The 21,763-nt window shown below is 42.9% G+C and overlaps 1 protein-coding gene across 5 annotated transcripts in view; it reads left to right on the forward strand.

Moving 5' to 3' along the window:
• LOC121559437 (protein turtle homolog B) overlaps nt 1–20,175 on the forward strand; it is a 77,821-nt gene extending 57,646 nt beyond the window's left edge. The window contains exons 8-22 of one of the 5 annotated variants that reach the window (XM_041872681.2): nt 21–163; nt 432–572; nt 692–811; nt 1,016–1,166; nt 2,064–2,187; nt 7,181–7,356; nt 7,755–7,981; nt 8,263–8,347; nt 8,581–8,742; nt 8,838–8,883; nt 10,551–10,637; nt 11,355–11,839; nt 12,023–12,989; nt 16,071–16,201; nt 16,362–20,175. In XM_041872681.2, coding sequence (XP_041728615.1) covers nt 21–163; nt 432–572; nt 692–811; nt 1,016–1,166; nt 2,064–2,187; nt 7,181–7,356; nt 7,755–7,981; nt 8,263–8,347; nt 8,581–8,742; nt 8,838–8,883; nt 10,551–10,637; nt 11,355–11,839; nt 12,023–12,989; nt 16,071–16,201; nt 16,362–16,576 — 3,260 coding nt within the window. In that variant the 3' untranslated portion in view covers nt 16,577–20,175. Of the gene's footprint in view, nt 1–20; nt 164–431; nt 573–691; nt 812–1,015; nt 1,167–2,063; nt 2,188–7,180; nt 7,357–7,754; nt 7,982–8,262; nt 8,348–8,580; nt 8,743–8,837; nt 8,884–10,550; nt 10,638–11,354; nt 12,990–14,355; nt 14,402–15,180; nt 16,202–16,361 lie in introns of those variants that run through there. The other 4 variants (XM_041872690.2, XM_041872697.2, XM_041872667.2 and 1 more) reach the window with 4 other exon arrangements.
• Nucleotides 20,176–21,763: the final 1,588 nt, after the last annotated feature.

The following is a 21,763-nucleotide window of genomic DNA, read 5'->3' on the forward strand; positions in this document are numbered from 1 at the left end:
CTCTAATTTCTGACCCTCAGACCCTGCCCGCGTGCTCAACATGCCCTCCATCATATACGTCCCACGGAAACTGCCAGGGGTCATCCGCTGCCCGGCGGATGCCAACCCGCCGGTGATATCAGTGAAGTGGGAGAAAGATGGTTACCCTCTCAGAGTGGAGAAGGTCAGTCTCAGTCTGCCATCCGTGGGGGCCTCTGTCTGTCTGGACTGATGCTGATTATTATCATTCACCATAACAGCTGTTCACAAAGCATCCCAGAGTAGGATTGCTGATCTAGGATCCCTTTTAGGTTTTCCCCGCTACTGAATATGACTATATGGACACGGAGGACCTGATCCTAGATCAGCACTCCTTCTTTAACACGCTTTGAATGCTGTGGAGAATATTGCATCCCTGTGATGTTGAGTGTACCTCCTCTCTCCTGTCCCAGTACCCCGGATGGAGCCAGGCGCCAGATGGGAGTATCCGGGTGGCGGAGGCCACAGAAGACTCCCTTGGCACCTACACCTGTATGCCTTACAATGCCCTGGGTACTATGGGCCAGTCCGACCCGGCCACTCTGGTGCTAAAGGTACTGGTACTGGAAGAAACCTCTGACCAAATGTGATATGTGTAGTCTTCTCTCTCCCCCTTTTGGTGAGACTTGTTGTGAGACTTGGTCTGTGACATTGTGTGTGTGTTGGCCAACAGGATCCCCCTTACTTTAACGTGAGGCCTGGTGGGGAGTACCGCCAGGAGGCTGGTAGAGAGCTGGTCATCCCCTGTGCTGCCTCGGGAGACCCTGAGATACCAACCATCACCTGGAGGAAGGTATGAAACCACACTACAGCTGGGACTAGTCTGAGAAGAGAAACATGGAAAACTCTAACTGCTTTTGTAATATGACAGACTAGTCCCAGTGAACTGTGTGTGTGTGTGTGTGTGTGTGTGTGTGTGTGTGTGTGTGTGTGTGTGTGTGTGTGTGTGTGTGTGTGTGTGTGTGTGTGTGTGTGTGTGTGTGTGTGTGTGTTCAAGGTGGGGAAGCCCAGCAAGAGTAAGCACAACATCCTCCCGAGCGGCAGCTTACAGTTCCTGTCCCTCAGCAAGGAGGATCATGGGGAATGGGAGTGTGTGGCCACCAATGTGGTCACCAGCATCACTGCCAGCACGCTCCTCCTCGTCATCGGTACCGTCCCCTGTGACCTCATAACCCTCTGTCCCCATGCATGTCTGATGTTCCTAGTCATCGGTACAGTCCCCCCTGTGTTTTCTCAGCTCTTCAGGGTTCAGAATTTCAGTTAATCTAAATTGAAGTGGAATTGAAGTGGATTTGACAGCAACCCTGCAGCTCTCTGTTCCCATTCATGATGACCCTAGTCCTAGCTGTACTGTATGTATACTGAAGTACTGCTTAGACAAGTGACTAGCTTGTGCGTGTTTACAGTACATATGAGTAATAAGCATACCTCAGGACTCTCACAGTCATACACCCTAGCTGGCACTTTCCCAACTGTCCCCTCACTGGAGTGACAGGTGACATGTCAGAGGTGCTGAGTGTGGAGCGGACAGCTTTGACGTTTCTGACCGTAGTGGTCAGGACAGCAGGTCTCCCTTTTAATCCCAGTGAAAGGTGCTGGGTCTTAGCCACACAGCTGGGGGCTGGGATGGTGATGGTCTGGCCAAGCCATAGACCTTCACTCCCCTTCACCTCACCATTAGTCAACACCACCTCACAGTACAGGGCATTAGCCAATCAGATAGGCCATTCACAGCCATTGTAGACAGTCGTATACTGTAGAGGACTGTGAATGGTAGCAGCACAATGTACATTATTTTTGGACAATGATAGTGATTCAGAGTGAGATGGCTTTTTATACATTGACAAAACAGCTGTTATGGGAATAACACATGTGACCCATACTGTGGTCATCTTAACCTTCACCATACAGTACACATAGACCTAACAGATTGCTCTATCACTCTTTAGTGTGGGCCAGAGCAATATACAGTAGAGAGATATAGAGAGGTATACTGTAGATGGGTCTGGTATTAAATATGACAGTTTCTTTTCTCTGACCCTCAGGCACCAGCCCACACGCTCCAGGCAACATCCGTGTGTTGCCCTCTGTGACCTCAGCCAATGTGTCCTGGGAGCCGGGTTACGACGGAGGCTTTGAGCAGACATTCTCAGTGTGGTATGGCCCAGTGTGAGTACTCCCAGCATACTCTAGTCTACTATCACATCTTATACTCAGATTGCAGCTGATTCCCATAATAGAGCTGGGGGGACAGAGACTTTGGGGATTGATCTGCTATAGATATGTAGGGATTAGGGCTAAATTGACCGTATTACCGCCACACCGGCGCCATGAGTCATAATAATAATAATAATATTCTATTTAGCAGACGCTTTTATCCAAAACGACTTACAGTCATGTGTGCATACATTTTTACGAATGGGTGGTCCTGGGGATCGAACCCACTACCCTGGCATTACAAGCACCATGCTCTACCAATTGAGCTACAGAGGACCACACTGCAGTCAAATTCCACGGGACCGTTTAGTCACGGTAACTAGGCTTCTCCAAGCTCTGATGCTGCTGATGGTCATTAGTAGCCTACCAAACTTGCTAACTACCTGGTACTCAGCACTCTATTGTCCGTCTAATCACTCTGAGGTCAATGCAAATGTAATTGAAAATGTAATCAAACACTTCATGAGAGCCCATGAGCTCATGTTGTGCAGCATTTCTATAGGCAATGCAATTGCGTGAGAAAACAGAGTTTTGATGGCCTCTATTAAGCTTTCTATAGGCTTACTATATTTATTTCTCAACTTTCCTAATATTAAGCACATTGCTTCTCTTTACAACAGGAGTATAGCCTAACTGGCTGGCATGAAAATGAACGACGGGAAAAGCATCTTCCATTTGCTATTTCATTGCATACAGTGGCTCGCAAAAGTATTCACCCCCCTTGGCATTTTTCCTATTTTGTTACCTTACAACCTGGAATTAAAATTGATTTTTGGGGGATTGTATCATTTGATTTACACAACATGCCTACCACTTTGAAGATACAAAATATTTTTTCTTGTGAAACAAACAAGAAATAAGACAAAAAAAAACAGAAAACTTGAGCGTGCATAACTATTCACCCCCCCAAAGTCAATACTTTGTAGAGCCACCTTTTGCAGCAATTACAGCTGCAAGTCTCTTGGGGTATGTCTCTATAAGCTTGGCACATCTAGCCACTGGGATTTTTGCCCATCTTCATTGCAAAACTGCTCCAGCTCCTTCAAGTTGGATGGGTTCGCTGGTGTACAGCAATCTTTAAGCACAGATTCTCAATTGGATTGAGGTCTGGGCTTTGACTAGGCCATTCCAAGACATTTAAATGTTTCCCCTTAAACCACTTGAGTGTTGCTTTAGCAGTATGCTTAGGGTCAGTATGAAAAATGTATGCACTCACTAACTGTAAGTCGCTCTGGATAAGAGTGTCTGCTAAATTACTAAAATGTAAAATGTAAATGTCATTGTCCTGCTGGAAGGTGAACCTCCGTCCCAGTCTCAAATCTCTGGAAGACAGGTTTCCCTCAAGAATTTCCCTGTATTTAGCGCCATCCATCATTCCTTCAATTCTGACCAGTTTCCCAGTCCCTGCCGATGAAAAACATCCCCACAGCATGATGCTGCCACCACCATGCTTCACTGTGGGGATGGTGTTCTCGGGGTGATGAGAGGTGTTGGGTTTGCGCCACACATAACGTTTTCCTTGATGGCCAAAAAGCTCAATTTTAGTCTCATCTGACCAGGTTGTAATGCAACAAAATAGGAAAAACGCCAAGGGGGATGAATACTTTTGCAAGGTACTGTAGATGACATGTATTTTTTTCCCCTGCCCCTGTTTTGAGACAGGTGCATGATAATGGTCCATTCTAAATCAAAACAAATTTCACACATATATTATTTAGTATATGTAAAGACAAGATTAAATCAAGAATAGTCTGATAGATGACAATATTAGTCTATCACTTGTGAATGATATATTATCACTTGTGAATGATGCCCAGGTTGTGTGCAGTAAGGCAGGAAACAGCACATTCCTTTTTTTGGTGACTTTTTCTAATCATAGTCGCACACCTCATGTAGCCTAGCCCATAGGCCTATATGTTTTGATAAGGTTTGTATCACAACTAAAGTGGCCAAATAACTTCTTAAAATTAAGCACATTAATCTGCTTTACAACCCGTGTAGAGCCTAACTGGCATACATAGGCAGCGGGTGAGTTTCAAGTTTGGGAAGATAATCTTCACCATAAAAATGGACCTTTATAATAAAGCATTACATGCATAATCACATTTTTGAGAATGGTGTTTTCCCGCTAATTGATTGCATTTTGGAACATTCATGCTTATAGCCTACTGCCGTGTGCGCATTGCTGTGCTTATAATGTGAAGAAATAGCCTAATACTGTAGTTTATCAACATTTTAAGATAAACGTTCTGATCTGCTGCATAAGCCTCATTGCTTTTCAAAAAAAAAATGTATGCTAGTGGTTGTATTAATTTGGGATCTATCGCATCCCACAACTCTCCCAGAGTATGTTTGGAATATTTATTTATTGCACAGAAGGACAAGTTGACCAATAGAATAGGTCAACTTTCGTACTATGGGGGATAGTAGATTGACATAAGCTAGTGCTTTTGCTGTTTGTTAGGCCTACTCATCTTGTTGGCTGACAAAAAGTAAATGTGAACAGTTCTTCTAACATCTTCAATATGCGGCTATGAATTTGATAAGGACGCCTGCAGTTGTGTCCCCGATGTATCTCTCTTCACTTGTAGCCTGTGAGAAGGACTCGAGATGCTGTGAGAAGGACCCGATCACATGACGGGCATTGGCTAATAAGAATTGAGATATCTGAGTGAGCCATGTGAGTGAGAGGTGCTTCGGAGCACGCAGCCAGGAGAAGGGAATTATAATTATTATATTCAGCACAAGGGCACCATGGCCACTGGCTGCAATAGGCATGGATCTTTTTTAAGGGGGCATTACGGCAACACAAAGGGGATGCCACCGGGAAATTCGAGGCATTATCAAGTGCTTGTCATATTGTGAATGAGAGACTAATGAAGTGTGTGCAGCCTGCGCAAAAACTAAGTAGAGCTCATGCCTTTCATGCAACTTTTTTCACATCATCATTAGAGTCGCATCATAGAATGTATTAAAAATCTAAACATATAGCCCAACGTTTGTATCACAACTAAAGTTGCATAAATAACTCTAAATTAAGCATATAGGAGGACCTGTTTCTTTGTTAACCACTCAAAACAGAATAGCCACATGTGCGCACTCCCTTAAATCGTTTGGAGAAAATATCCTTTCTATTTTATTCAGCTATGTTCAATTGTATTATTCATACTATAAAATAATATAAATAACGCCACAGAATTTTAAGAAAATATTGTCTGCTAAATGAACTAGTGTAGCCCACAGTCATATGGCATAGCCAGATCAAGGCCTAACATAAGGACAACTCAGAGTATGCTATTCTGTTCTTCGGAAATAGACTACATTTTCCTCATATCATGTTTCTTTAGACCTGTCTAAAATAAATAATGGATTTATTGTGATGGTGTAGGCTATATTAAATGGATTTATTAGACTTTTTAAAATGTAGATTGTCATGTTCGTTTAAGGACGGGTCAGACCAAGGCGCAGCGTGAAATGCGTACATGTTTATTTCACAGATACAACCAAACTAACGATACAACCAAACTAACGATACAACCAAACTAACGATACAACCAAACTAACGATACAACCAAACTAGCGATACAACCAAACTAACGATACAACCAAACTAACGATACAACCAAACTAGCGATACAACAAACCAACCAAACGTGAAGTCCTAAGGCTAAACACAAAACAAGCCTCTACTCACGGAACAAGATCCCACAACTAATACATGCCAACAGGCTGCCTAAGTATGGTCCCCAATCAGAGACAATGAGCGACAGCTGTCTCTGATTGGGAATCACACCCGGCCAAACACAGAACTACAACACCTAGACTGAAACATAGAAAACACAACATAGAACACCACACCCTGACTCAACATATAAGAGTCCCCTGAGTCAGGGCGTGACATAGATGTTCCAAAGGTCTGCATCAGTGGCTTGTAGACTATGTGTAGAAGCCAGGAGATGCTAAGTATGTTTATGTTAATTAATGGTCAGTTACCGTGAGACCGCCAGTTATTTGCTTGACAATCAATGGCTGACAACATTTAATGACCGCCACAGCCCTAGTAGGGATCTGATTTGTTATCAATAAGGAAACCTATTGATAATTGAATTACTTGAATTACTGCAACAGTATCCAGGGGCAAACATACTATCTTCAACAGGCAGGTTTTACAATGCACAGTGCTAATGGTTTATTACTCAGTACTTCAGTTATATCACTCTCAGTTACTCAGTATTTGTATTTACATTATTTGCATTGTTGAAGAGTAGGGCATACAGTAAATCACAGAAGATGCATAATTCATGTGTTTGTTTATTAAAGGCGTAATGGGATTTAATGGCAAGACATTCCAGTAACATTCTATTAGGCAACACCCACAAGGTGCCATAAAATCACTATTATTATTTTATGTACATGTCAGCAGTCATAAAACCATACTGTGTTGAATGGGGGCTGTCTGTGAATTAATCATCTGATAGAAGTGGAGCTTTTGACAGTCTAATATTAACAGCCATTCTCATCCATTTCTCTTTCATGGCCTGATGGCACTTAATGGACATTTGTTGACTGTAATATTAAACCATGTGCTTTGAGGAACATTGCATATGCATGGAGGCATCTCTTGTTTACTTAAATAATGAATTACTTGTACACAGAGCTGTTACTCATAAATGTACGAGTCAAAGTGATCTAATTACCTTTAGTTAAGATTACAGAGATGATGACTGTGAGGAGCACATTAAAAAGAGTAAAATATAGCCTAGCAACTGTAATGTATTGCAACACTGTGGCCAATTGCCTGTGTAGTTTGACAGAGGCACACTACATAAGACTGGCTATCTACTCCATATCTTCTATCTGAGTGTTACCAGGATGGCCCATTGACCTTATAGTCGGGGTGCAGGTTAGTTAGTATTGATACCTCTCTGTGTTTTTGTCCCCCAAGGTTGAAAAAGGAGAATTTTGGCCCTCATGACTGGCACTCCATGCCGGTGTCGGGGTCTCAGACGTGGTTGGTGGTGCCGGGTCTGGAGCCCAGGACAGAATACCAGTTCAGCGTCCTGGCACAGAACAAGCTGGGCACAGGCCCTTTCAGCGAGGTCGTGACGGTTAACACAGTAGGTAGGTGGCACCAGCACCAGAACAGCCGCCTACACTAGACTGATACTGTAAGCCTGTACTGTAGATACCTAGAATAGACTCTTTGGAATGCATGTTTTTTTAAGGAAACTCTATAGCTTATGTTATGCCTTAACTTGAACTACAACGGATTTGTATTTAGATGTTTGCACATCAGTGTGTCCATTTTAGACAAGTCATGTTGATTCTGTATGCTCACAATATCATTGGAACAACTGCTCTCTAGAGCCATCTTCTAAAATGCAGTTTGTAATTGCTCTCACCATCTTCCGTTTATCTCTGATTGATCAAATGTGCATGTATGGGTTTGTTATGGCTGTTTGAATAGTATGAATTGGTTAACTTCCTTCTAAAACTGGTCTGTTCTCTTGTCCCCTTAGTGTCTCCCCTGAGTACCCCTGAACCACAGGTACTTCTTACTCCACCACGGTGCCTCACAGCCAATCGCACACAGCACGGCGTCCTGCTCACATGGCTCCCGCCAGCCAATCACTCCTCGCCTGTCGACCGCTACATCATGGAGTTCCGTCTCGGGGAGAGGTGGGAGGTCCTCGACGATCTGATCCCTGCCGCTGAGACTGAGCTGATGGCCAGGGACCTAGTCCAGGTAAAGGACCGTACATACCTCAATGTATAAACAATGCTGTCTGTTTATAGTGACAACTGCCGATGTGTAATGACTGTTCATTAGAGTGTCATAAACGGTCTATAAGATAATAATAAACACTATATAAATCCTTCTAAGTATACCTTCATGTAAAGTGTTACCGCTATTATTTTGCTGATGGCAGTTGTTTTGGGGTAATGACACCTTTATTTTGAGACAGTGCTTGTGTTATGTGTGTGGAATGGACAGTGGAGGAGTGTGTTGTCTTGTGTCCCTGGCAGGAGTCCTGGTATGAGTTCAGAGTCATGGCCGTCATGGATGACCTCATCAGTGACAGCAGTAATGTGGTGGGAGTGTCCAGCACAGGTAAGTGTTACACCTAATATATTACACACCTCAATTCAGAAATATTCAAATAATATTCCCAGATTGCTACAATGAGATATAATATTTTCAAATGCTGCTGATATGTCACTCCATTAAATCCATTTACCTCCATGAGATTGGTTCATGATTTGAATGTGAAGTTCATGTTTTGAAGGTGAAGTCCATTTCCACCCCCCCCATTTCTGAACCCCTGGGTACCTCTTCTGCCTCAGATCCCTTCCCCCCTACGGAGGTGACTGAAGAGGGGTTGGCACGGCCCGTGGTAGCGGGCGTCGTGGCAACCATCTGCTTTCTGGCGGCTGCGGTGCTCTTCAGTACTCTAGCAGCCTGCTTCGTCAACAAACAGCACCAACGCAAACTAAAACGCAAACCAGGTATGCCTCCACTTCTTCTAACTTCTGTCTAACTTCTACTGTCCATTCTCTGGTCTTGGTTGAAATCTCTAAATCTCTGTTTTGTCTCTTCTAAGACCCTCCCCTGTCTGTAACACACTTCAGGAAAAGCATTGACTCACCGTAAGTACTAAAAACAAAACCAGAGAGTTTAAAAAACAGGAGCCAACCTTTTGAGCTCATATGCCGATTCACAATGCAGTAGTCACTGGATTAAATTTAGATGCAACAATAACTCCTCTTTACCTGTTTTAAGGGTTATTGTTATTGTCTCGGTTCGCTTCACTCCTGTTGAGTACCATCTGTCAGGGCAGGGTAGCTTTGCTAGAGATGAGTATAGTTTGGATGTACTATATATATACAAAGTATGTGGACACCCCTTCAAATTAGTGTATTTGGCTATTTCAGCCAAACCTGCTGCTGACAGGTGTATAAAATCGAGCACACCGCCATGCAATCTCCATAGACAAACATTGACAGTAGAATGGCTTTACTGAAGAGCTCAGTGACTTTCAATGTGGCACCGTCATAGAAAGCCATCTTTCCAACAAGTCAGTTCGTAAAATGTCTGCCCCGCTAAAGCTGCCCCGGTCAACTGTAAGTGGAAACGTCTAGGAGCAACAACGGCTCAGCTGCGAAGTGGTAGGCCACACAAGCTCACAGAACAGGATCGCGGAGTGCTGAAGCGCGTAAAAATCGTCTGTCCTCGGTTGCAACACTCACTACCGAGTTCCAAACTGCCTCTAGAAGCAACGTCACCACAAGAACTGTTCGTCGGGAGCTTCAGGAAATGGGTTTCCATGGCCGAGCAGCCGCACAAAAGTCTAAGATCACCATGCGCAATGCCAAGCGTCAGCTGGAGTGGTGTAAAGCTCGCCGCCATTGGACTCTGGAGCAGTGGAAACGCGTTCTCTGGAGTGTTGAATCACGCTTCACCATCTGGCAGTCCGATGGACGAATCTGGGTTTGATGGATGCCAGGAGAACGCTACCTGTCTGAATGCATAGTGCCAACTGTAAAGTTTGGTGGAGGACGAGTAATAGTCTGGGGCTGTTTTTCATGATTTGGGCTAGGTCCCTTAGTTCCAGTGAAGGGAAATCTTAACGTTACAGTATACAATGATCCTAGACGATTCTGTACTTCCAACTTTGTGGCAACAGTTTGGGGAAGGCCCTTTCCTGTTTCAGCATGACATTGCCCCCATGCACAAAGCGAGGTCCATACAGAAATGGTTTGTCGAGATCGGTGTGGAAGAACTTGACTGGCCTGCACAGAGCCCTGACCTCAAACCCATCGAACACCTTTGGAATGATTTGGAACGCCGACTGCTAGCCAGGCCTAATCGCCCACATCAGTGCCCGACCTAACTAATGCTCTTGTGGCTGAATGGAAGCAATTCCCCCCAGCAATGTTCCAACATCTAGTGGAAAGCCTTCCCAGAAGAGTGGAGGCTGTTATAGCATCAAAAGGGGGGACCAACTCCATATTAATGCCCATGATATTGGAATGAGATGTTTGACGAGCAGGTGTCCACATACCTTTGGTTATGTAGTGTATATTGTGTGTATGTCAAGGGTTTGGAGAGAGGTCTATGTTAAAAGGAATTGGATGTGTTGACTTGTTGGAATAGCTAGATGGTCAAGTTAATGAAAATGTTCCAGTTGTTTATATCAGAATAGTGAAGTCTGGTCCTCTTGTGACTCCATGATGGTCCCTCCTGTGTTGTGTGGAGGTTTGGCTTAGTTGACAGATGACCGTGGCCCATGTCATTTGTGTGTCTCCCACCGCAGGCCTCCTCTCACCCCCTTGCCCGGGGTAGAGCCCTGCTGGGACGTGCCAGCCAGGAGCAGCTACATGCCCCCACCAGCCAGCTCCCTGTGAGTGCTTAGCTGCATGCACCATACCACAGGGTGTGTTGTGCTGTACTACGCTATGCTGGCTTGGCTACATGGATAATATATGCATTTTATAGATTTGATTTACTTAGTGCTCCGCTGGCCTAAATGCATGCACAATATACTGTATATGCACTGTATAGGGATTTGTGTTTGCGTTGGCTCAGCTGCATGTACAGTACTGTGTATATGCACTCTATAGTTTACTGTGTTGTTTACAGTGCTGCTCCTGGTGTGTGGCAAATAGAAAAGAAGGCATGGTTGGATGTCATCTGCTTTTTTCTTATGCCATAAAAGCATTTGGCACAGCATTTGTCCCCAACAAGACAAATGGGCCTCAGTTTTTGCCCAAGAGCGAGTAAAATAATATCTGTGAGATGGTTGTCATGGCTGCTTGGTAACGGTTCCTTTCTCATACTGTCGCCGTGGCTACATTCATTAGCTTCAATGCTAGCAGAATGCACTGGATACTATCATAATGCAGAGGTTGAATACAAATAAAACAGGTGTATTTGCTTTGACATGGTACCATGTCTTTGGGTTTTCTCATCTGTCTAGCATAGTATTGATGCATACTGTGGATAATATGCTATTTTACACACAATTAGGCTATTTATTGATTAATAACTGCTGTTTAAGGGGTTAATTATGAAGCCATCATGTTTGAGTGTCTGTCTCTGTGTTGGTTGTCTCTGACAGGCTGTCCTCTGGGAAGATCAGTCCAGAGAGCTCCCCTCCCGCCTCGCGGCCCCAGTCCCTGTCCTCAGATGGGGCCCACGGCCCGGGCCTGTATGTCAGGAGACTGCCCAGCCCTCAGAGAGACAAGGACAAAGAGCTCTCCTTCTACAAGAAAACCAAGCGTGCCATAGCCAGCAAGAAGTACAGCGTGTCCAAGCACGAGGCAGAGGTCACCAGCCCCATCGAGCTGATCAGCCGCGGTCCCGACGGCCGTTTCAGTATGGCCAGCCCGCCATCAGCCCACCGCCGCATCCAGGGCTTCCCGTTCGCCGAGGAGTCTGACATGTACCCCGAGTTCCGGCAATCCGACGAGGAGAATGATTTTGACCCCGGGCCCCTGCCCCCGATCATGGCCACGCTCCGACCACAGCTCTCCCCAACATCTTCCAGCCTGGAGTCCACGCAGCCCCCCAACTACAGCCCCCGCCTCCACAGGCCCATGGAAGGTATGAGCTTTGTGGAGGGCAGTGGGCATCATGCTGCAGGGCAGGCCCCAGCCTCCCGCTACAGGGACTTTCCCCAGGTCCCCTTCTATGGGTATCTAGGCAGCCACGGGGAATCGGGAATTCCGCCACCTTTTTACATGCCTTACATCAGTCCGCGTAGCTCCGCTCTGTCCTCCCCCCCAGGCACTGCTGACGGGGGGCCCTACGGTTATCCCTCCATCCCGGAGGAGAGGGAAGAGATGGAGCTCCATCATCAGTACACTGCCTCTGGCCATTCCCTCCCACATCCACATAGCCCTACCCCTCGCTCCCCTCGCTCACCTGACAGCTGGCAGCCTCACGAGTTCCCCTTCCTGGGTCTGGAGGGGCCCCGCTTCGTTTATCCACCTCACCATCCCTTACATCCTCACCAGGACCTTCCCGACCCTCCACCGTACCCCCCTCTCCACTCTCTTCCCCCCAGCCGCCTGCACCTCCCCAGCCCTCGGCTCCTGCAGTTGGAGGTCCCCATGGCTCCACAGGGCAGAGACCGACCCCCAGGCCCTCCAGCTAGGCGCTTAGCTATGCAACAGGCCCAGAGTCTCGGCCAGCTCAGACACACATCCCACGGTGTGGGTGTACCAGTGTTGCCTTACCCTGACCCAGCAGCCTGTGCAGGGAGCCCAAGCACAGCCCCTAGCAGCAGCCCCCAATCCTGGCTCAGCCCGAGGTCAGGGCGTAGGACAGACCCCTCCCTACCCCCGCTGGTCCTCCAGCCCTCCCACCTATCCCCCCTTTCCCAGAGCCCCCTTAGCACCCAGCCAGGTTCCCCGGATATCCTAGTCCGCCCCCCACCCCACCCCAGCATCCTCCGCACCTCCCGCTCTCTGGAGATGCCTGAGATCACCCTGCACCCCCAAGCCACCGTCAGTTTCTCCCAAAGGTCCTCCCTGGCCTCCTCCCCCACCCAGGGCCAGCAGGGAAGCAGCAGGCCCAGCCCCAGTTACCGCCCCCACATGTCCTATGCCTCCACAGCAGCCAGTTACCCCTCCCAGTCCCCCTCTCCCCCCTTGGAGGGCAGGGATGTGTTCGGGCAGTGGCCGTCCCAGAGGAGGACAGAGGAGGAGATGCTGCCCTCAGAGCCCTCCCAGCTCCAGATATCCGCCTCAGGGTAGGTGACCTACACCGGTCCGGCAGGGACAGCAACACACTAACTAAAGCACAAAACAAACTTCTCCAACCTGGGCACTCAATTCTAAATGTATCCCCAGTTTATAGAATATGATGTAATGTTTTACTTTTGGCATACCAATAATGCATATTTAGGCTTTATATGCAGAAAGCATGTATTTGCATTTGACACATATCTGATCAGTCATAAACAAGTTATTAATTGAAATGTTATCAATAGACCCATTTGAATCAGGGCAAATTAGAAAATTCATACTTTTAAAGTGTAGGTTTCACATAAAAAGTCCTGATTTACACATTTTGTAATTTAACCCTAGAACAAAGACACATCTGAAGATATTGATATTGATCTTTGAATTCTGTAATTATTATTTATAAGATATTTTTGTTTTTCTCTGTATGGCGACTCATTTTCGGAAGAAAAGGTGATTTGTAACTGCCATAGTTCACAGAAAATACTGTTTGCTAAAGAAAATGTTGGCAGAAAACCTAACCAAATACTTTAGTAAAACGTTACAATTGCATTAAGATGCAATCTGCAACAAAGGATTTCAGGTGGAAGACATGGGATCTTTGAGCGAATGCTTCACTAAATAATTAACTAGCATATACAGTATTTTTTATTGATTGGAAACTCTGAATACTAGTGAGGTAATATTTATTCTTACATGTTTAGTTGATTTCCTTGTATTATTGCCCACCTATGACATCTCATCAGAGGCTTTCCTGTTTTTTAACTGGTGGTAAATGATACTGTAGCTAAACTAAAAGATTACGATTGAGTGAGACCTACACTTTAACTTTAAAGGTTGAGTGCCTTCTACCGCTCAAATGAAATATGAAATGTACAAGGTAGCAAAATTATTTTCACGATATTCAGCATCATTATTGCCCAGATAAGCTTTCTATTTCAGGAATGATCTTCACACATTTGAAGGCCAAAGCAGATTTTACTGCACCTCTGATGTTTATGGCCAAAAACAAAACATGTTTTAACCTGAGACCATTTGGACTACTTGATAATCTCTATTATTATCTATTACACCCACATAGTCATACAGTACATGCTCTGCAGGACAATAGGAGACATACAAGAGAGCAATATACCTGAGGCGCATATAATCCTCCCCTTTTCTCTGTATACCTACATGCTTCTCCCCTTCCCCCTCACACCCACCTCCTACCTTTCTGAATCCCAGGGATTGCCAGGTTAGTGTAAGCGGCCACGCTCTTTTTCCACCCCTTTACAATGTCATGGTCATATGGGCAAGTATAGAGTAGGGCTGCTGGTTTGTACAGTGTGAGGGCTCAGGGGTCTTACCTCATCTGTTTTTGATTGATCTCAGCTATCTGGGCAGCGTTGTTGTGAGCCGGTCCCCTACGCCGCAATAGGTAAGGGTCGGACCCATGTCTGAGAGGGGAGGCGTCAGCAGGGGAGGGCTCTAATCACTCTCTCCTTTAAAGGGGAATCGCTGACTTTGGGTTGAGCCTCTTTACTGGATTCAAGTTTACTAGCTCTAATGCTAATTGCTAACATACAGGTTACATTTTCTACAGTTCCTTGGCACAACATGCCTGCTGTCACGCACAGTGATTAGGCTGGTGAGCAATATTAGGAGCTGTTTTGGACTGTGGAGCAGTATTTGAAATACAGGCACAGTTTCCCTGCACTAAAAAAAGCCTTGAATCAATAGAGGACCCAGATTACTGATAGACTGGAGTATTCCCCTTTAAAGTGTTGTTCCATGTGCAAAATGCCATGCATGCCTTCTCTAAATATCTATTTTTTGACTCAAACGAATAACAATGATTCTCAAGACTAATTTCTTCTTCACATTCGTCGTCTTAAATGCTTTCGTTTCTGTCATGTGACTGTTTTTAATGGCCATTTCCTCTTCCTGTCATGTGACTGTTCTTTAACGGCCATTTCCTCTTCTTGCCATCTCCTCCCGTCAGCATGGTGAAGCCTCTGTACACAGTGTTCATGTTGATGAAAGTGTGCTGTACAGTGTTCATGTTTTATGGAAATGTACTGTATCTAACTCACTGTGGCCCCTGCACACAGTATTTGGGATTATGAAAATGCTACTGTATTAATCTAACGAGGAATGCATTAATTCTCATATTTGTCTCCCCTTTCTGCTAATGGCTCTCAATCTCTCTCTCTACAGTGACACTATGAAGGACAACACCTCTAAAGCTGTGTGTTCCTACAGTATGCCTTTTGAAACAATATGTTTTGGCAGAATCACTTGACTTTACGTATCGTCGAGTCGAGTCAGGTTTTGAAGCTGGTGTATTCAGTCATTTAATGGCAACAAACATTTAATCTCATGAAAATGAACGTAAATGTTTGGTGTTGATGAGGTTATTTTGGGTCTTATTATCATTATTTGCATCTTTCTATGATGGACTGCAAAACAACAGTATTCATTATGAGGTAAAAGTACATTTAAAAACAGATACCTTTCTGTGTAAAGCTCATCAACGCACCTCAATTTGACATGGATTTACAATTAGCCAATGATAGATACTGCTCATCTATAACCCTTAAAAATATGTTCAGTATTAGGGTGATTTTGAATGATATTTCACTCATAAAATGAAAAGAATCCACATAGAGCTATCAAAAGATGAGAATCCTCTTTGTTGCCCCACTCAACAAAACAGACAAGCCATAGATTCTCACTGTAGAGCAAGAGGAGCAACTCAGTAACTATAGAAACTGAAGCCTTTCTTATGAAAACTGTTATTACAAGTACAGTATAGAGATTATTTTCATTTTATGGGTATCTGAATGTGACAAAATATTGACGTATTCCTTCATAATTGTTTTGAGAATTAACACAGTTCATCCCATAGTATTTTATTAATTCCTCACAATCTAAAGCCAATGAATTTCTCACCAAATCATCAGTTTATTTATCGTTCAATATTACAGAGCCTTTCGGAATCAATGTCCTCCTGAATGCCAATCTGACTAATCACTGAGAGGATAGCGCTCCCCGGTGGTGGGTTAAAGTAAAGCATGTGGATTGTGCCTCTCTCCTCCTCTTTCTAGGGAACCTCTAGGTGCGTCTAGTGATCCTGCCGGGTCTGAGAGCTTACAAGCACTGCTACACCACTGTATTACTAAAGCCAAGAGAGTGGCTGCCAACACCAATAACAACTCCACTTCCAGGAGAAGAACAGGTCAGTCTCTGAACTAAAGAATAAGCCACTGGCCACCACACAACTGTTAGAAGAACCAAAAAGAACAGCATTTAGTGGCTTCACAACACTTAGACAAGTCTGGGACCATTCTAAATGCCTCGCTGTGGTATCATCAATAACACTACCTCTCCCTCCCTAGGTGTGTCTCCCTCTCAGACCCAGCAGCAATCCCAGACCCCCTCCGCTCACAAAGAAGATCTCTACCTCCACAGGAAGAGGAAAAGGCAGAACAGGAAAAACCGATATCTCTTTTTAACCTCCCTCCTGCGCCGCAGCAGACGCTCTGAGGAGGACCAGGCAGCCATCCTGGCCAGTACAGACTCAGACAGGCCCACCTACGGGACTCTACACTGACCACTGACCAGTATGTCTACTACTGTCACTCACAGACAGCCCAAGCCATGGGATGCGACTACATTGACCTGCCCTATAACTATACACAAATGATGATAATTCCATTCAGCTTTTGGCAGTGGGTAACCTGTCTCTAGCTTTTTTCAAATCATTTAGAAACAAAATAAAGATGTTTTCAGTGTCTCCCTGAGGATAATGTAGTGAGGGTCACCAGATAAAACATCTGTAATGTAAATACATAAAATAATGAAATAAGGGGACAATATCTCATATTGTAGTAAAATGCATTGATCTAAATAATTCACAACACCTTAAAAGTCACTGGTCATGGAGGAGTCTATCTGAGGTGTTACAGTGACACATTGGACTATAAAACCTGCTGCGTTCCTTACATAAGGACCTCAGTCTACCTTTCCTACAATTCAAATAGTGTCAGTATCTAACACAGGGTTCTTATCACACAATATACCTCAGAGTAAGTGCAGAATTGCTGTAATTCTATTGGTATATACTGTACGTATTTTACATTATTTTTCAAATGAAATGTATGAAATAAATGGTATATAATATCAAACACTTCACACATGAAATGGATGCTATGGCCTGAAGTCTGATTTGATCTGCTTTTAATATCAATCCCAATCTGCATATTTTGCTTAGTCCCAAAAGAATATCATCCAATACAAGGCACGGTATGATATTGGTACATTTCAAACACTAAAAGACATGTCCTCACTCTCTTGCATGTTGGCTCAAAGCCTTTAACCACGTGATCACATCCAGTAAAGGTGAGCCCGTGTTCTTCTTGGTAAGACATACAGTAACCTTGTGTTCAAAAGAGGCCAAATGTACACTTGATAGGGTGAGGACAGAAAAGGGGTGAGGAAATGTGATAAATGTGTATACAGTGTTTTTCATTAATATGGAGGAAACCTCGAGTCATTTGTGGAATATGGCACATCTCTAGGTGCCTTGTTTGCCTTTTCTCTCTTGTTTTTGAAAAGTGAATTAACTGCCTTTTCCTTCGCTTTCACACATTATCTCACTCTGTTGGGACTCATTATAAGCTCCAGTCTGACCTGTGGACTGACTCTACTTTTTCTGCACTGAAGGTGTATTACTCTGGTTCTTTTTAAAATCTTGACTGTGTATATTCTACTAATAGAACAGACCTATAATAACAATTAGTGATTATGATGACAGTGTTAATCATTTCAGGTTTCAAATTGTGGTAATGTTATAACATTAAATCACAATTAAATCAACATTTAAATGTAAAAGGTACAGAAGTAGTTATTATGCAGAAAGTGAAACTTGCCACTGATGTTCATATTTCAAAACAACTGTCATATTGAATAATGTTTTGAAAGATCTGATTGCTGTTGCTTTATTATGCGATTTTAACAAGTGGGCTTGTTAGATGACAAGTGACAACATTTGTGTTACAATAACTAAGGTGAAACTCAAAAGGTGGGGTGGCTGTCTCGACTCTCGACTGTTTATCTCTAACAACAGTATAATATTACCTGCTAGCTACTTCTCTGTATGTTAATTCATTTTAACACTAACCGATAATGAATGTATGTTTTGCTGTACATGAAGTGACTGTCCTGATGTCATAGTACAATGGATGACCTGTCGCATGTAGGGGTATTAAGTTTAGGTTTAATTGGTTAGTTGGCACAATAGGTTGATTTGATTTATCACAAGAGGCTAGCGAGTTAACCAAGGATAGGTTCAACCAATGTTGGTTGAATGCTTTCCTTTACACTGATGGTTAATGTTATAATTTTATTATCACCCTGTAGACTAGACCTATTAGAGAGCTTTAAGCTTACACACTTACAAGATGAATCACTGGAAGACATTGACATTTTAAACCAGTTGTCTGATTTGGAGTCACTTTTATCTTTACTGATAGCAATTCAGGAGACATAAGAACATAACATAGACATAAGAACTCTGAATGTATGTTAATTGAATCCCTCTCTGCTTACTATAGAATATGTGAGTGATCAAAACATCAACTTTATCTGCCCTCTTCACTCAATTCCAACGTATTTTTAAAAAATGGGTGAAATAGTGACGATTTTGTGGAATGAAGTTGTTTGAAATTGATACATCAATGTGCATATTCCAAGAATTGGTTATATGTAAGATATGGGGAAAATCTATATTTATAATGTATACATGGTGTGTACTGTATTTGTAAAGATGAAACAGAAAGATTTTCTGTTCATTATGCTTGAGGACAAAAATAGAGAGGCAGATTTAAAGCAAATTAGATTAGATGTGATGAAAGTATTTGCTTTAAGGCTTTAAGTGGACAATATTTATAAAACATCTTAAGGTGCCTCGTTTGTCATATTTTCAGAGACATTATTTTACATTTATGGAAAAGTAAATGTTAGCACAGAACAAGTGTGTTATTGTCATGTGGGCCTGTTGGCTGCACAAGTTCAGTAGTATTTCTTCTGTTGTATATTTTGAAAAGCTTTAGAAGCAACATGTCGGCGCTGGACTAAACCTTATCTGGAACAGAAAACTATTTTTATTTTCTCACAAGCACACAGGTAGATTCACTCATGATCACTTGCCTCCAGATGTCCAAAGTATGAGCGAAACAAAAGAGAGCCACAAACAATGTCATAGTTATGGGGTAATGTATGTGCTGCAACCGAAGTCGTGTTTACATTAGCTAGAGATGACATACGTGCTACTAGGACTTAGTTGCTTTCAACATTATGACTTGGTGCTATGTTTAACTCTGTGGTGCTGTAGATCAGAGGCCTACTCTCTTGAAGTCCTCTGTGTTTTGCCAACTCAATTAGTTATATCGTTGTAAGTCCTATTAATAAACTAGTGTGATTGGCAATGAGCAAATTGTATTGATTGTTGAATCAGATAGTGGCAATAGATAGTGTGGTGACATAAAAAAAAAAATCAAAGAGACTTAGAATAATGTAGCAGTCAATGGAACAATAGTTAGTTTCCGTCTCTGTTCCAGCCTCTGTCTGTGCTTCCAGGGTACCCTCTCCAAAGTGTTGTACTTGTGTTGAAGGGGAGATATAATACCCAGATTAGATGGGGAAACCTACTTGGTGTGATGTTATTTATCTGTACTTTGGATCAGTATTAAATATGTAACAGCAGACAGGGGAGGGAATCTGAGCCCATGGTCAGGGCATGAGATGGTTGTTCTACACTACACACTTCCTACAGGTCAAAACTATTTTTGATGGACAGCACTGTTTTCAAGCACACTACAGCAGGGGCATAACCTTCTTACTTCTTCTCCACTGTTGTCGCAAAGTCTCCTATTGGGGGACAGTATTGTACAGTATAGCCAATAAGAGTATTCATCAAACAGCGTTTGTATTTAAGCTGATTCTTCTCATATGTTTTGGTAAAGGTATTGCTGACACATTCTCCATATAGACTTTTACTAATGTATGTAGTCTTCCGGGCTCTTTTGTTTTTTCAACAACAAAAATAGATACAGTATGTAAGAGGGATGCTTTGGAGGTACAGATGTAGGATCTTCATTTGAGCCAATTTGCTACAGCAGGAAAATAAACCTGCAGCAAGAGAAAATGTGAATTATTATAACGATTATAATTCATGGACATCTTTGTAGGGGTTGATACATTTTTCTTAATGGAAAATCAAGTCTGAAATGTCAAAGTGGAAATTACAAACTTCAGAAGCCTTTTTAAACCATAAATACACTATAAGTGTGAAATATCCTGCATTGCAGGAAAGTTATCCTGCAACAGGGCGATCAAATTAAGATCCTATACTGTTAGATCGACTTTTGTTTTGTGTTTTTCTGCTTAAAGGCTTTTAGTGCATAAGTAGGAGCTGGTAGGATTATACTTAGAGCAAATTTGATTTAACTATATTTATCTTGCATGTAGAGACAATACAAAAAAAATCCTATTCAGCAATCAGTCATAAACTTTCAACCTGGTTGTGATCAGACAGAAAATGGAATATGTAGTATTTTCTATGTTCTCTGTTTTTCCATGTGTACCAGCACTGAGGAAATAGAATGTATTATTACTGTACAATAAGCGCTACATCTTTGACTGTTTTAACTAATGCTCCTCATCCTCAAGCAAACCAGTAGTGCTTAAAGGAAGAATATGTAGTCATGTCATAGCATATTTTCATCCATTGAGCCGTGTGCTGTACATCACGTTTACATTCTATATTTTATGTTGACGTCTTCTGCGCATAATCTGTTTCTATATGCCTTTTTCAACTGAAACAATTTCTCTATATCAGACTGTTCATATGTAAATATTCCAAAGCAAAAACATAAAACATATTTTACTTTTTGTCTATTTTACAATGATAACCTGCTGATCATTTGGAGCTTCATCATTCAATTATTTTTGATTGACATCAGGAATTATTTTACACTTAACTTTTATGTGAGCAATTAACTCATCTACTGTATGGTGCTGTACCAAAGCCTTATGTAAGATACTAGTCTGTGTTGATTTTCTCTTTTGCCACTGCTGTCCAGGGAATTCAGTATTGTCTGGGATCACGTGTTGCTCACTTCATGTTCAACTGCCATGGAACTTCTTCTTCAAAATAAACCCTGAAGAAAAAGCAGAAACGCACTGGCCTAATACCACCTGTGGCTTCTAGAGAATAGGTGACAAAGGCTTATGACCTGTGGCATAGGCTCAAGACAAAGTGACATACGTTTATTAAGAAAAAGGCATTGGCACATTTCTTGTATCATTGGCTCATGAGCGGTTTGTGACATAGACATACAGCATGTTCTATGATGATCCATGGCATGTCGATAATAAGTGGAAAGCAGCGTTGCGTTCATGTCCATCATATGTCCATTTCCAACGCTTAGTCCAATGTAATATTTTCCTCTCAAATTTTTGTATTTTGATATAATAAAAATCCAAAACGTGCTTATGTATGTGTTTGCGTTATTTTTGTATCAACAAACTAAAATGGAACTTCTGTCTGACCCTCTGTCTGAACTGTAGAGGTGTAGTTTCAACTACTGGACACAAGGTGTGAGTGTTGGATAGAGAGCCAGACACCATGATTGGGGCTAGATAACTTTATCAGGTCAGGAAAAAGTATTTATTTAGAGTATTTATATATATTATCATAAAGCCATCTAGTCAGATTCATACAGTTCATACAATTGGT

This window comes from Coregonus clupeaformis, chromosome 5 (assembly GCF_020615455.1).
Source record: "Coregonus clupeaformis isolate EN_2021a chromosome 5, ASM2061545v1, whole genome shotgun sequence".
NCBI classification, from domain to species: domain Eukaryota; kingdom Metazoa; phylum Chordata; class Actinopteri; order Salmoniformes; family Salmonidae; genus Coregonus; species Coregonus clupeaformis.